The following is a 16,395-nucleotide window of genomic DNA, read 5'->3' on the forward strand; positions in this document are numbered from 1 at the left end:
CTCTCCACCCTGGAGCTCCCGTTCTGTTACTGTGACACACGACGCCGGCGCCCAATCAGCGCTGACATCACTGTCTCCGCCTCCTGTCAAATTGAGCAGGAAGAGGAAGTCAGAAATCAAACTTCCTCTTCCTTTTTGTCTGAAGGCGGAGACAGTGACGCCAGTGCTGATTGGGCGCTGGCGCCTTGTGCACAATTGCACGGTAGCCACAGGAGAGCGAGTGCTGACACCGCGGGAATGGCACCAAGCAAGTTTAGGTTTTATTATTTAATGGGGCCAAACATTTGAATCAAGAAGGGGTTGTCCTAATAGTGGACAACCCCTTTAAGCTTAAACACATAAATTACATAGTTTAAGGTTTGATTCAATAAATTCCCAACTGAACCACATACCCAGAACATGTGTATAATATCGGCTAGACCAACCCTGCATCTTGGGCACAAGTCATCTGGTGTCGCCCCTATTTAATGAAGGAATTTGTGAGTTTTATACATCCAATGTAGTAAGTACAATGGTGATGACAGTCTCTGGGCCTCAATGGTGGACAACTAGGGGATCAAAGAGATTATATCTTCCCATTGGTCAGGGTCAATTGCCCCGATACCCTGCTCCGACTTCACATTAATTTATAACGGGTGTTTGGAGAAAGTTTCGGCACTTTGCAAAATGTAATTCCTGGAATAGACATATAAAGGGTCAGGTCATCCAAAATGGGGGTGTTACTGTGATCCTCTTGACAGGAGCACCACAGGGGAGTTTATGGACATGTGATGACGTTGGAGGAGGCGTTACTGTGGATCATGGAACTCAAATTTAGATTTTGGTACAGTCCCTTTAATAATTTTTGACCTATCCACGGGATATTGTGTACGCTTCTAACCATAGGAGGAATGAGACCACAATCACAAGAATAGGGGTCCCTAAAGCCTTTTTGGTTAAAGAGATGTGTTCGGTGCCCCCTTGGAGTGGCCAATCATTTACATTCTCCTTCCGACCCGCTTGTTTTCCCTCTATCTCTTCCCTTCTCTGGCTAAATTTTGCTTTTTCCACAACCCCTTTAAGGAAGGGGATGAGACCCTGAAATGTTAATAAGGGACTGTGGTTAAGATTATGGATTAAGTTACATGGGGGGGGGGGGGAATAAGAGACCAGCATAGTGTCATGTTATAGATTTTTAATTTTCAAAATGTAGAACCAAACAGTACACAATTATAAAGGACATTTAGACTTGAAACCCCTCTAAGTAGTCTGATCCCGAGTTTGTATGCCATTATCATCCATTGTTCCCCTCTTTTAATACCTGTAGGTTGTCCTATAAAAGGGCAGAAGGGAGTAGAGTAGCCCACTCCTGCAGGATCCGACTACAGTGGTTTGTTTGTAGTCTGTTACCATAGAAACACATAGGTCTGCATATATGAAGCTGTTGGATATTTTTTACATTTTTTAATTAAAATATTAAGAAGATCAATAAAGAAAATGAAATATGTACTTATAAAACAACAACGTACCAGGTTCACCTGCAGAGAGGTCTGTGGAAGCAGCTTTCTTGGCCATTTTTTTGCCTCGATTTCCATGTCTGTGTCCAGACTGACCCTGGAACATGCACAAATGAGATTCTTTTTTTTTTTCTCCCCTCTTTCTCTTTCTTTTCTCTTTTTTAAACTGGCAGATATTATTGAGTCTACGATGTCTACATTTACAGTAAAATATTGTCTAGATCTGTATCTACAGCTATGTGCCCATGTGATTGCATATTATCTGGCATATAAGAAATATGAAAACATTCATTCTTTTACCCCCAGTCACTTGGATCCCTGGAGAAAAGCCTATGTATCTATATTAAAGAGATGTCTTCATTATATCCTAGATGTGAAATGTAGGATCAAGAACACGATTATAAACCTGTTGACTTGTTGTTATATGTCCGTGTACTAATTGAGGAGCATTGTATTGTAATGGCTGACCAAGTAACGGATATCTTGTATCACCTGCCAGGAAAAAGGGAACAAGAGAGAGGAATAAATAAGACGACGGTGATCAGAGAACTAAAAAAGCAGAATTCACGCACGCAGCAAAACAGGGAGATTGTTACTAGGTCTCCATCGCTTCTTTTAAAATCTGAACAATGTAGTAAGTACAATTGTGACGAAAATATTTTCCAACTAAGGCAGTAAGATTATATTTCCCGGGAAATTCTACTTTTTACAGACTCACATAATAATTATAATAATATAAAGAAACCCCCCCACCTCGAGAAATGGAAATACAGCTTTGGGAGGAGTATTCTTTATCTTTGGATATCACCATACAATCTTACACGTTATCTTATATAATTTAAGAAAGTTGAGTAACTTTATAAATACATTACATTATTTATACTTTATTGAGCCAGAGTTATACTGCAGAGCTGCACTCACTATTCTGCTGAAGCAGTCACTGTGTACATACATTACTGATCCTGAGTTACATCCTGTATTATACTCCAGAGCTGCACTCACTATTCTGCTGGTGCAGTCACTGTATATATACATTACATTACTGATCCTGAGTTACATCCTGTATTATACTCCAGAGCTGCACTCACTATTCTGCTGGTGCAGTCACTGTGTACATACATTACATTACTGATCCTGAGTTACATCCTGTATTATACTCCAGAGCTGCACTCACTATTCTGCTGGTGCAGTCACTGTGTACATACATTACTGATCCTGAGTTACATCCTGTATTATACTCCAGAGCTGCACTCACTATTCTGCTGGTGCAGTCACTGTGTACATACATTACATTACTGATCCTGAGTTACATCCTGTATTATACTCCAGAGCTGCACTCACTATTCTGCTGGTGCAGTCACTGTATATATACATTACATTACTGATCCTGAGTTACATCCTGTATTATACTCCAGAGCTGCACTCACTATTCTGCTGGTGCAGTCACTGTGTACATACATTACATTACTGATCCTGAGTTACATCCTGTATTATACTCCCGAGCTGCACTCACTATTCTGCTGGTGCAGTCACTGTGAACATACATTACATTACTGATCCTGAGTTACATCCTGTATTATACTCCCGAGCTGCACTCACTATTCTGCTGGTGCAGTCACTGTGTACATACATTACATTACTGATCCTGAGTTACATCCTGTATTATACTCCAGAGCTGCACTCACTATTCTGCTGGTGCAGTCACTGTGAACATACATTACATTACTGATCCTGAGTTACATCCTGTATTATACTCCCGAGCTGCACTCACTATTCTGCTGGTGCAGTCACTGTGTACATACATTACATTACTAATCTTGAGTTACATCCTATATTATACTCCCGAGCTGCACTCACTATTCTGCTGGTGCAGTCACTGTGTACATACATTACATTACTGATCCTGAGTTACATCCTGTATTATACTCCAGAGCTGCACTCACTATTCTGCTGGTGCAGTCACTGTGTACATACATTACATTACTGATCCTGAGTTACCTCCTGTATTATACTCCAGAGCTGCACTCACTATTCTGCTGGTGCAGTCACTGTGTACATACATTACATTACTGATCCTGAGTTACATCCTGTATTATACCCCAGAGCTGCACTCACTATTCTGCTGGTGCAGTCACTGTGTACATACATTACATTACTGATCCTTAGTTACATCCTGTATTATACTCCAGAGCTGCACTCACTATTCTGCTGGTGGAGTCACTGAACAGTTTCCAATAACAATCTGTAAGTCAGATCTGGTTTGGACAGTAAACTCATAATTAAGTAAAATTAAAGTAATGTATTTACCAAACTACTCCACTGTTTATGTGGATTCTCTTTTCCATACCATTTAAGCAGTCACCAAAATTCTTCAAGTGTCGTTTTTACTAAAATCAGCTGAGCAGAGAGTACTGTACCGGACTTTTACATTTTTTTTACCTGCACTGATACATTGTAACAGGAGAAAGATTTGTGCTTTGCCAGACTGGATAGAATCATTGAGAGAAGATCTCTGGATGCAAACCACAAATTTCCATTCCCTGACAGCAAGCTAAGATATTGCAAAAACTAAAAGTATATTAAAAAGTTGAAAAACTTAAAAAAACAAAAACAAAAAAACAACAGCAGCACACACCTTAAAGGTTTATAACTACTCAATCACCTAGGAGAAACTTATATGATAACTTTACCTTGTCCTGGAGCAAACGGTCTAGAAAAATGTGGAACTAGAGGGAGAGGAGTTAAACCAGGGCGGATATTTTTCAAGTTGGCTATTTGGACGGGAACCGGTGACTGATTGGGCGAAGTGATGGGACTGCTTAGATGTGAGCTATGCTGCAAGAGAGGACCAGAAACACAAACTTATATACAGTCGTCGGGGTAGGCTGCAGCGCATCGTCACAGTGAGCCTGTATCTTCATATACTAGCCCCTTAAAGGGATCTTCTTACAGATTTAGGATGTATCCACAGCCTATGCCTTAAATGCCTGAGTCTCAGTGGTGGAGCATGCACCCACTTCTAAAATGCGTGAGCCCCGTCCTACCTAGTGCTACAGCCGCTGCCGATGAAGATTTCCAGTACAATCAATCAAGTTTCCTGGGTTGTTTTTGGAACTCCTATGAAAGTCCAATGAATGATCTGTGTACAAGGTGGGAGAACCCGCAGAACGAGGGGGTCCAGACAAGTGTGGGTGGGACCGCATCTATGGCGCATCCTGTGGATATACCCGCATCTTTATGCACCACGCAAGAACATAAATGGCGCCAACCTGCAGCTAAAAGTTGATCTCCTACTCGCTGCATAGAATAAGCCCTTTCAATTATTGTAAACTCTGAAAACAAATATAACATTGGCACTGCCCTCCATAATCCCGCGTCTGCTCCTAACAGATATGCCCATGAGGTTAGATCAGGTCAGGAGACCGGCGGTCCAACTGGGAGTTGTGTCTGTAACACGACACATAAAATAAAGCCGCCATATGGTCGTGCCAATAAGCCCTTTGGTTTGTGGGAAATGGGCAAAGGAGGCGCCAATGATGGACGGGCAACAAAAGCTTGTGACCACCAATATTAATTTGATTTTAAGTCTGTGCATAATTTTATTTATTCACTGTATGATTGTATTTTTGAGCTCTGTATGGCGTATATATATATATTTTCGCAGTGTAAATTGGCGGCAGCACTATAAATAATTTATTTTGGCATTTATATTGAAGTGTCATGTGGTCAAAGTGGGTAATTTAATTTGGACACCAGACAACATCATGCTTTTATAGAAGCAAGGCACTTTTATTTGGTTGGCCCCGACTACAAATACAATCAACTACAAGACACCTGGCTGCGCTAGGAAGCAACTCTGAATGGATGGGAGAAATAAAAAGGTAAGCCGGTGCTGAACAGGAAATATTTCCAAAATGTACAGATGGTTCACAATAAATGGTAAAACACCAAAGACAAGCACATACACCCCCCCCACCACCACCACCCAGAGAAGCACATGCATCTCCCCCCTAGACAAGCACATACATTCCCCCCCAGAAAAGCACATACATTCCCCCAGACAAGCACATGCATCCCCCCTAGACAAGCACATACATCCCCCCAGACAGGCACATGCACCCCCCCACCACCACCACCCAGAGAAGCACATGCATCTCCCCCCTAGACAAGCACATACATTCCCCCCCAGACAAGCACATGCATCCCCCCCACACAAGCATATAAATCCCCCCCTAGACAAGCACATACATCCCCACAGACAGGCACATACACCCCCCCAGACAAGCACATACATCCCCCCCAGACAAGCACATACATCCCCCCCCAGACAAGCACATACATCCCCCCCCAGACAGGCACATGCATCCCCCCCAGACAGGCACATGCATCCCCCCCAGACAAGCACATACATCCCCTCCCCCCCCCAGACAAGCACATGCATCCCCCCCAGACAAGCACATACATCCCCCCCCAGACAGGCACATGCATCCCCCCCCAGACAAGCACATACATCCCCCCAGAAAAGCACATGCATCCCCCCCAGACAAGCATATACATTCCCCCCTAGACAAGCACATACATTCCCCCCCAGAAAAGCACATACATCCCCCCAGACAGGCACAAACACCCCCCCCAGACAAGCACATACATCCCCCCCCCCAGACAGGCACATGTATCCCCCCCAGACAAGCACATACATCCCCCCCCCAGACAGGCACATACATCCCCCCCCCCAGACAGGCACATGTATCCCCCCCCAGACAAGCACATACATTCCCCCCAGACAAGCACATACATCCCCCCCCCCCCAGACAGGCACATGTATCCCCCCCAGACAAGCACATACATCCCCCCAGACAAGCACATACATCCCCCCCCCCCCCAGACGGGCCCATGTATCCCCCCCAGGGAAGCACATACACCCCCCACCCCAACAAACACATACATCCCCCCCCCCAGACAGGCCCATGTATCCCCCCCCAGGGAAGCACATACACCCCCCACCCACAACAAACACACACATCCCCCCACTATTTACATGGATAGGATGATCCAGGCTCCCATACTCGGCCGCTTTATGAGCCCTCTGGTGGTCACAATAATATTTATTTGGCTTCCACTGAGGAGGTGAATGTGTTTGAGGTGGCGGGTTGTTAGGAACATTGAGCTGCATCATTACCATTCCACCAGGAGGGGGCGGTGCTGGTATTGCTGAAAAAAAAAAAATCGAAAAACAATTAAAAAACAAAACAAAACTAAACAGCGCCACTCCTGAAGAAGAGGCAGTGCCTGATATTGCAGCTCATCCCATTCTGGTGCATGAGGCTGAACTGCAATAGCAAAGGAGGAAGAAAAAAAAAAAAGAAAGGCTATAACTGTATACCTGCACATTGAGGACCTGGCAGCGGCTGAGAGCTACAAGGAGATGTCGCCCTTGGAAACTGCACCTGGTCAGATCCTGGATGCTGCATGTACCCCACGGAGGAGCTGTGAAGTTGGACACGCAGTTATAGAAGGTCCATGTGGTATATAATCCGAGTGCGGGGTTATAGACCGTCCGTACCTCAGGTTGTTCGGCTGTCCTGGCGAGATGACGCTGTAGTAGACCGGCATCCCCGTGGTCGCTATGGGCCCCTGGTGGGACTGGTTAGGAATGAGCACCTGTTGGTGATATGGCTGTTGTGGCACAGACTGGGAGCCTTGCCGTACGGGAACCTAATAAAACAAGGCCGCCAGGTTATGACAGGTCGTAAAGCCGCCATCTGGTGTAGGATGGTACGGTGCGTGCACAGGCTTTATCACGGCATGACTGGCACTACCTGGTACGTGGGCACTGAGGAGTACTGCACCATGACACCTTGGATGGGACTGGCGATGCTGCCATGTTGCCCACTGACCAGCGTCTGATTCTGGGGCTGCGGCACATTGACCATGCCTTGGTAGGTCGGCTGCTGGCTGGGCATTACTGCAGGATAAGCTAGAATGAAAAGAAAAAAAATAATCAGATCATGGATTCAGTGCAAGAAGTCAAGGAGCACATGACTGACAGTTCAAGCCGTCCTTAAAGGGGTTGTGCAGAAGGAAAGAAACATGGCTGCGTTCTGGCAAAAACAGTGTTTGCGTTTGGTATTGCACCTCATCCCCATTGACTGACGTAATTTAGGCCTTTTCCTCTGCAGGAAGTCATGTTTGCAGTCATTATTTTAGGACAAATGCAGTGGTGTGGCAAAAGTGGGCAATAAGGGCGGGTGCGTGAGGCTCAAAAGTGGCATCACTAATGCTGAAAACCCACGGCAGGGCACAAACTCCGGATTCCTGGCCGGTTTCCCCAGAATCTTGAGCGAGCGACATGAGAACTATACAGATACAGATGGATCCTGTGGTGGAGCAGCGAAGCCATAGGCCCCACCGCTCTACATCCTGATGGTCCTGACGCACGCATTAATATGTCACTGCCTTGTGCAGTCTCTGCCGACGAGATCTAATTGCAGGAGAAGACGACTTGGTTGCTTGGATTACGCGAGCATGAACCTTTTTTTTGCAGAGGGTGATACAAAGGACGCATTATTAATGTTTAATGTAGGGGGCATCAATACTTTTAAAAGGGAGCACTCTGTCAATTATGGGCACCCAGTGTGCCCTAGCACTGGGTTAGGGGGCACAATGCTTGCTTGCCCAAGCCGTCGGTACCCCACACTACGACACTGATTTGATGCCAGATTTTATACATATTTTAGATCCTGTTCACATTGTTCTAGAGCCTTCAGTAGACACTATAAATTGGTAATATTAATGTTAAAAAATTAAGTTTTATTTAAGAAGTTAGTGAGGAAGTATCAGGTGTGACACCACCCCGACGCGCGCTACAAATGAGGACACATATGTATGTCAAATTGCACTATGGCGGTAATATCAAGCACAGATGTACCATAGTCTGAGCCACCACTACAGTCATTACTCTGGGGATCATAACTGCACCCACCGTGTTGCAATGGAAATATTTAGGATATAATTTAAAACGCCTGCAGCTATAGAAAGACATTGAGTCTTTTCACCACCAGAAGACCGAAGTCCAACCTTCCCAGATCCAATTGTGTATGAGCGGAAAAATAACAGATCAGTGAAAGCCTCTCGTTAGGTTTAATTCTCCGTCTGAGCCCTTTCCAAGAACAAATGCTCCCCGCCGCGCATCAGCAGAGGCGCTCGCTTCAAGTAACGCTCCCTGTACAGCGGCGCATGACATGAGAGCCGAGCTTTCAGCTCCGCGCTACAAGAGAATTTCATTTACATTTCAATAAAAGCACAAAAGAGTTCAGCAATAAAAGGGCCACCGCCGCCAGAACAAAGGGCCGAACGGGAACATTTACTGCTGCATTCAACGACTTCTCTGCTAAATGCCGAACAATAATTGTGAGAAGATTGTAAAAGGCGTCCGAAAAGGCAGAAATAACATAGAAGTCATCTACATAACAAGGGTAAGTTACATTTCCCTCATTTACATCTGAAGGGCAAAGCAGCGTAGACATTGAAAATGCGACAAAAGCGAGGGTCAGAACAACCATCGTGACCACTACGTACGTCGCCTCCTGCGCAGGGACTGGTGATCGAGAACGAGCTCTGCTGCTCCATTCTACAGGAACTAACCCCTTCACGACAGGGCCATTTTCCATTTTTTCCTGCCCTTCTCAGAGCTGTAACTCTTATTTTTATTTTGCACATAGACATTTGAGGGCTTGTTTTGTACAGGACAATCAGCCATTGGCTGATGGAGCCGTTTGATGGATTATTTTTATTAATACCATTTTACCATTTTGGGATAGATCTGACTTTTCGATCGCTTGTTACAGCATTTTTTACAGAATTGTGATGACCAAAAAAATTTAATTTGGGAGGTTTTGATTTTTTTTTCCATTTACAGTGTTTTCTGATCAGGTTAGTTGTTTTTATATTTTGATTGATCCGACTTTCCCGAAGTAATTGAAACCACATAAATGTGTATTTTTACATTTTTATTTTTATATACCGGTATATCTTTATTTTTAATGGGGGTGATTGGAACTTTTTGGACCTTTTTTTAAATTTTCACTTATTATATGGTCTGTTTTGAAGTCCGGCCATGCAACCCAACGATGACCTGCCAACACATCACGGGCGTGCCGATGGGCTGAGAGACCAACTCGCACACATGCTAGCGCGTGTTAAATGCTGCTGTCAGACATTGTACAGCGAATGTAGGAAACGGGGTTACATTAAAGCGCCTGTTCTGCCGAACGGTGCGGGATCCAGAAGTCGTACTGACAACAATCAATAAGTTATCACCTATCAAATGGATGGGTAATGACTTGTTTTAATCAGACCCTTTTAATGTATTATGTCAGAGGTGGGCACAGATAGAAAAAGACCCCAACTTGACCAGTTTGCCCCTAAAGGCTTCAACTTAGATATTAGGAGAAGTGTGGAGTCTGGAGTGGAGCCCACAAATCTGTATAATCCCATACTAGGCTGGATTCATACATCCCATGTTTCGCAGTCCAAATACAGACCGTGATACACCCACCGGCTGCGGGATTCTTGACCCAAACTTGACTGCCCCCTTATGCCTATGAGGCTGTGAGTTTGGGTCAGAAAACCAGCGGCTCACTATCAGACACAGAAAGAAGAGGCCTCTGTGCAGGAACAGTATCTGGGCCCTTTCCAGTCCAATAGCTCATGATAATGCACAGTTCCACCTGTATTGGGTGGCAGTGGACCCTTATCTCTTGTTGCACCAATGACATGTCCACCCCTGCGGTGGCTGATCCGCACATTACAGTCCGTACTCAGACTCCAACACTCGGATGTGTATATCCAGCCTCAGTTTGCAAATCAGTGGGACCCCCATTTCCATCTCCCACATTATGTAAAATGCCATAGGAACCTAGCCATGATGGAGGAAAACCGGAGTACCCAGAAAAAAGCCCACGCGAGCATACATGTTACCCCAGGTCAGAGTCACTCAAAATCGCACTTCTTCATGAGCCACAAGACTGTATTGCCAATGTGCACTCATATACATAGAGGAATGGGCTGGGGTGGGAGTTACCCAAAATCCAGGGGAGTCAAAACTTGTTGCACTGCACCAACTTTTATTACTTATAAATATACATTTTTCAATCCTGGATCAGGGACTTCATCAGGCACCTGAAGACCCTGAAAATTTGCCTGGTTTCCCAACATGAAGCTCTACTTCATAGTCCAACATTTCAGTCTCCATTGTCATGCACAAAATAAATAAGGTGGCGTAAAGAAAAATTGGCGAAACGACGGCAAAGCAAATTTTGCACAACTTCCTAATCTCAGTAACCAGTTAAATGAAAATTAATGGGGTTGTCAGGCGCTGCTGAGCTGCAAATTGGGAGTGAGTGGTGCCGATGACGTTAGGACCCCACACAGCTGCACGATCACCAGGTTTAGTGCACATCATGTCCATCAGAACAGGGCACATGCATGATATCTACTTTATCGGGTGTGTGGGGGTCATAACGTCATCAGCATCGCTCACTCGTGATGTGGAAGTGAGCAGCGTTGGAAGGCGCCAGAGATCCCCAATGACTGATAGACACAGAAATAGCCCATAGTATTCCCTACAATGAGCCCATTGTACAATCATGATCAAAATGTAGGAAATTCCAAAATTCTGCCACTAGAAACTTGTTGGAAGACGAAGCTACAAGATGAAAAATGGAACTGAAGAAGATAAAGTGGCTGGAAAAGAGACCGGTTCACTGTGAGAAACTTAAACCCTCTCATACAGCGCCCCGGGCCCGCATCCCGCCGCTCCACGTCTAAGGCACAGCAGATACGAGGAGGGGGAAAGAGGCTGCAGGATAACAAGAATACAAACCTGTTTGGTGGGCGGCTTGTGGCAGTGCTTGGTTTGGTTGTGAACTGAACTGGACTGACGACAAGGGCCGATATTGTTGGTTCGAGTGAGGATACTGGTTCGGAGCACAGTAACAGGTTGGAATCTGAAAAAAAAAAAAAAAGTTATACAAAAAGTGCAAATTGGGTTAACAATTTTAAGACTGAAGTTCCAATTTCATTCAATCACTTCCCACCCCCGTCCAACTCAATTGTGATCTTGATCATGAGCCAACATAATGCCAATATAAAACACATTACCATTTCAGTGCAGCTGCGATTTCATGATTGGAAAATGTTAACTTATGCAAAATTGAGCTAAAAATTATTTTAATGGCTCATTTCTCCGCACGGCACATTTTGCCAATAAAATACAGACATCCGCAAATGAGTCTGTTGTCAAATAATAAACCTTCAAGCCCGAAACTGGATTCCGCTAATGAACACGACTTCACCATTAACAGCCGCTAGAAGCTCCTGGTGTCCTTTACTGACATCTTCCTCATTAGCACCGGAGCTAGTCCCAGAGGAGACCCCCGTACCTGCTGGAGGGAGGGGGGCTGGATGTATCCCTGCGGCTGGAGCACTGTAGGGTTGACAGGCTGGCTGGAGGCAGAAAAGTTGGGGGGTGGCAAAGACTGTCCAAGGGGCGGCGGAGGAGGGGGAGGAGGGAGCGCCATGATGTAGCCGGACTGTGCGGAGGGTTGAAGCACAACGGTGGACTGGAACATGGTCGAATGAGTATCTGAAGACTCTGCCGAAGGCTGTCTGGCAAGACTCATATGGCTAAACTGAGAGCCCAGGTTGTCTGGCTGGAAGAAATGTAAAATAATAACACTAATAACAATAATGCCGAAAATAAAATAATAAACTATCCATATTACAAGTATAGCTTTCAAAGTCTAAAAATGTATTTATAACAGTCATAGAACACAAATTTAATTCAGAAAATCCCTTGAAGGGTTATTCTCCCCTTCATCGATGGATGTTGTCAGATAGAGCTTGTAAAAACAATCACTTTTGCAATTTACTGCTTATTAAAATTTGCAGCCGTTTTTGAGATATAAAGATTTTTCTTTTTGTTTAGCTCGTTGCTTGGGAGACCGACCACCTCTGCTGTCTAGCTGGTAAGCGCTGCTTGGGAGGTAAAAGCACTGTCCAGTGATCCTGGTAAGCTTCAAAACTGGGTGTACATGCTTAATAGAAAAGAGCTTGTAAGCACTGGGCATGTTCTACTAACAGCGGTGGTCGGGCTCCAAGGCAACAGAGCTGTAAACAAAAAAGTGTTAATATCTCAAGAAAGGTTGACAATTTTAATAAACTGTAAACGGCAAAATTGATAATTTTTTTTTACCAGCACTATCCGACAATATCCATTTATGAAGATAAGAATAACAATTTAAGCTCTTAAATCCAAAAAGAAGCCCAAGGCCTTACTATAAACAAATACTTTCAAGAAGATGATAATTTTGGTCCTGAAACCACATCACAAAAGCAGGTGTTTATGTGCACTCTCAGTCTTTTTGCAGCGTTTTCAGAACAGAAACGGAGCGGAATGTCCAAGTTTTTGAGGAGTTTTTCCATTTCTGTAGAGGATTTGTAGAGTATTCTCTGAGTTTTGGCTCAAAAAACTCCTCAAAATACTCCTTGTGCACATATCACATGCCAATTTTGTGTGTGAACAAAGCGGAAGTGAGCATGTACGACCAACTGCTCTATTCAACCTCTCTAGGAGTTGTGGTTGCACATGCTCAGTACCACTCCATTCGCCGGGAGGGACTTTGGGACTCCCATCCTCAGGATTATTGGGGTGATTAAGAAGCAAGATCCCCAACAATCAACTATCTACTTGATCAATTTACAAATAAAAAAATATCTATTTTTTTAAAAAGTAGATATTCTAATAATTTAATTATATCATTAGATTGATGATCACTATTTTTTTGCAACATTGAAATCAATGGAGAAATATATTGCAGAGTTTAAATAGTTGCAGTTGAAGACAGTTTAGAGAATTATTTTTGTAATTTTTTACTAAAATGTTAAACTAATGTGTGCACATGTATAAAGAAATATAAAAGAGACAAACACAACCAAAACATCACAAATTAGCCAACAAAAACGATAAAATAACAATTAAAAAAGGCAAAAACAGAAAAATTCTCTTCTACTCCGAGACAAAAAAAAAATGGCCTTCATTCCTTCTCTCGACTTAATTAACACCTTGACAATTAAAGTAACGTTGATTCATCATCACTTTTTTATCTGCCATCCCCGAGGATCGCAAAAAAAAAACAGCTTAGAGCAGCATTGTTCATACTGTATCCAGGAACAATACAGAACACATCCCCCGAGCTCAAAAATAATTAAGAAAACAGATAATGCCGCCAGAACGGCTTTGGACTGCGTTAGCAAAATTTCGGACAATCTATAAAAATGACAATCAAAAAAGAAGGATGATTAGGGGAGTCCTGAGAGTAATTATGGGGATTTAAGACAATTAGAATTACCATACGGTAAAATAATAATAAAAAAAAAACTATGAAGAAAAAAAAAAAAGTGAAGCGGTTACATAAAGAATTACAGTATATGGTGTTCACTTCCCGATTTCACTTCATCTGCAATTATTAGATTCCAGAAGATACAGCGATGTGGATGTAATTAGCAAGTCACCAGATACTAGAATCAATCTGGGAAATGGATCCTAACGGGAAAGATACGCGTTTCTCTTATAAAAGATGGCCAAAAAAACAACAACAAGATTAGAAGATTATTTTAGTGTTTTAAAACTAAAAATATTAAGTATCTGATACGTCTTGAATACATGACTAACTAATGAAATATTGTATGAAAAATTAAAAAAAAAAATAACAAAAATAAAATAACAAAAATAAAATTCTTCCTACGGAAAAGTAACACTTTCTGAATTCGTTCATTGTTTTCCAGTTCAGGGAATATTATTTGAAAGAGGTCTTTTAGGGCTAAACATAAATTTCTATGCCACTGAAAACTGCCCAATATGCACACTGTCAGGATTGCCCTTTACTGCCAGCTCAAGTATGCGACTTACTTATCATGTGTCGTATCTAAACTTTTCCTGCTTTTCTCAATCATACTATTAAGAGAAGCTAGGTCGGAATGTGACCAGCTCTTAGGCAAATTGCAGAACTGGTAACAGAGCGGAATCCTGACAGTGTGCATAATGTGTAACAGAGGTGGATATAACATTGGTGCAACCTGTGCGGCCGCACATGGGCCCAAGAGGTAAAGGGTCCCAAATTCCACTTCCAAAGTAGCAAGATGCTTCCGTCTGTGTCCACACAAGCTGCGCACTGTCAGGATTTAGCAATCTGTACTCACATAAAAGTGACTTGGAACTTTATGTTCAGCCTTGAAAACCTCTTCACAATTATTTCGATTAATGAAAAGTTTGTTAAAAATAAAAACTTGACAAACTTTGAGAATTCTTTTTTTTCCCATTAAGTATTTGCACTTGAGGTGACCTGTATTTTGATGGAGGTCGAATTCTCCATATGCTCTCCCCCCTTCCCAGTTTCCTTCAGGATCATTTCCACTGTATTTACAAAAATGAAGATGCAGAACTCTAAACAAGAAAAATCCCAGGAAACCTCTGTACATAAAATGAAAGAAAGTCCCAGAGCAACTAAACAATTTCACTTGATTAAAAACCCTGAAAGGAAGGTTTATCCATGAAAGGTGAATACGTTCTCCTCCACCCGCCGGATGCCCGGGGTGATGAATCAATCATCAATCATCTTCTATGTATTATGCATAGCTAAGCCGTATCTCCAGTTTATCTTGTATTCCTTCTGGATGCCTCCAATTTTGCACGAATCAATAATTTTAGAGGAATTATTTCTATACTTGATTGTATAGATCCTCTGCACAGGTCCTTAGAAGGTGTATGCCGTTGGATATGGTTAGTGCCCCCTAGTGGTGGCTGAAGGCAGCCAAGATTTTTACAATTTTTTATTTACAACAATGTAACTTTTACTGAAGTCTTTCCAAGAGGTTCAAAGTGCAAAGGACAATAATGAAAATTCCCACCATCAGGCACAAAAATTCTGCTTTCTGGGAGCTTTCAGCCAAAAGATTTGTTATTATAAGATGGAAAATATAGCAGAAAAAAAAAAAAAAAAAGGAAAAGTTTGATTTAACTGTTATAATTTAGACACACACATACATTAAAAACACAGAGATTAAGCAGCACAGAGAAAATAGAGCAGAAGATAGTACCACAGTGTACTGCTGAGTGGGTGAGACTTGCAGGAGCGGGGGTGGATAAGAGACGGCTGGGTACTGAACAGGTTGCGAAGAGGATGGCAGAGACCGGATAGGCTGAAGGAGTAACAGTTAAACAAACTTGGTTAATAAAAGACAAGAAAAACAGAGATGGAAACACTTAAAACGACACTAAACAATAGGAACGTGAGAGGCCGAGTCGCTGCCCTTCCTGGTCCTCCGCTGGCTCTATGTTCATATGGCTCCCGCCAGGACGTTGACCCGACATGTGATATATGTAGGGGATCATCGGCCGCAGCGGTGACCTCAGCGGTGCCCATACGTCTCCGCTACATCCTCTGACTGCATCGATTACATGTTGGAAAATGTCATCATTACTGGAGACAGGCAAACAGAGACTGGCGGAGGCCTAGTGAAGCCTGAGCACGGGAGCGTCATGTCGCTGGTAAAGTGAGAACTTTTGTTGCGTAAAACTTTTGAAGAGGAGCCGTCACTTTCCAAACATATGTATTGGTCTAAATGGCACTGTTCTTCTGATTGCGGCGTCATTTACGGTATTTATTTTTTTTGTTCTTGTGCCTCTCCGGTCCCGAGATATAGTTCCCTCCCGTCCCTGTATGTAAATCTAATCATTATAGCCAAGTGGGTGTGGTCATCAAGACAACACAGAAGAGCTGATGGCTATTTTTTGGCTAGAAAAAAGGATTAGCTTTACAAACAAGGAAGAAGGAGCCAG

At 43.2% G+C, this 16,395-nt stretch overlaps 1 protein-coding gene and 1 long non-coding RNA gene across 26 annotated transcripts in view; one reads left to right on the forward strand and one right to left on the reverse strand.

Moving 5' to 3' along the window:
* LOC143784608 (uncharacterized) overlaps nucleotides 1-16,395 on the forward strand; it is an 86,781-nt gene that overhangs the window by 9,801 nt on the left and 60,585 nt on the right. For 2 of the 5 annotated variants that reach the window (XR_013217848.1, XR_013217845.1), the window contains 2 exons: nucleotides 1,996-2,130; nucleotides 5,213-5,377. This is a non-coding gene — a long non-coding RNA (uncharacterized LOC143784608). Of the gene's footprint in view, nucleotides 1-1,995; nucleotides 2,131-4,658; nucleotides 5,378-16,395 lie in introns of those variants that run through there. The other 3 variants (XR_013217844.1, XR_013217843.1, XR_013217846.1) reach the window with 2 other exon arrangements.
* R3HDM1 (R3H domain containing 1) overlaps nucleotides 1-16,395 on the reverse strand; it is a 149,796-nt gene that overhangs the window by 2,216 nt on the left and 131,185 nt on the right. For 8 of the 21 annotated variants that reach the window (XM_077273051.1, XM_077273055.1, XM_077273059.1 and 5 more), the window contains 10 exons: nucleotides 15,654-15,755; nucleotides 11,939-12,208; nucleotides 11,380-11,503; nucleotides 7,316-7,473; nucleotides 7,060-7,211; nucleotides 6,880-6,983; nucleotides 6,535-6,707; nucleotides 4,187-4,331; nucleotides 1,903-1,988; nucleotides 1,509-1,593 (listed from right to left, as the gene is read on the reverse strand). In XM_077273051.1, the coding sequence (XP_077129166.1) occupies nucleotides 1,509-1,593; nucleotides 1,903-1,988; nucleotides 4,187-4,331; nucleotides 6,535-6,707; nucleotides 6,880-6,983; nucleotides 7,060-7,211; nucleotides 7,316-7,473; nucleotides 11,380-11,503; nucleotides 11,939-12,208; nucleotides 15,654-15,755 (1,399 nt within the window). Of the gene's footprint in view, nucleotides 1-1,508; nucleotides 1,594-1,796; nucleotides 1,989-4,186; nucleotides 4,332-6,534; nucleotides 6,708-6,879; nucleotides 6,984-7,059; nucleotides 7,212-7,315; nucleotides 7,474-11,379; nucleotides 11,504-11,938; nucleotides 12,209-15,653; nucleotides 15,756-16,395 lie in introns of all 21 variants that reach the window. The other 13 variants (XM_077273060.1, XM_077273056.1, XM_077273057.1 and 10 more) reach the window with 6 other exon arrangements.

This window comes from Ranitomeya variabilis, chromosome 7, assembly GCF_051348905.1.
Source record: "Ranitomeya variabilis isolate aRanVar5 chromosome 7, aRanVar5.hap1, whole genome shotgun sequence".
NCBI lineage: Eukaryota > Metazoa > Chordata > Amphibia > Anura > Dendrobatidae > Ranitomeya > Ranitomeya variabilis.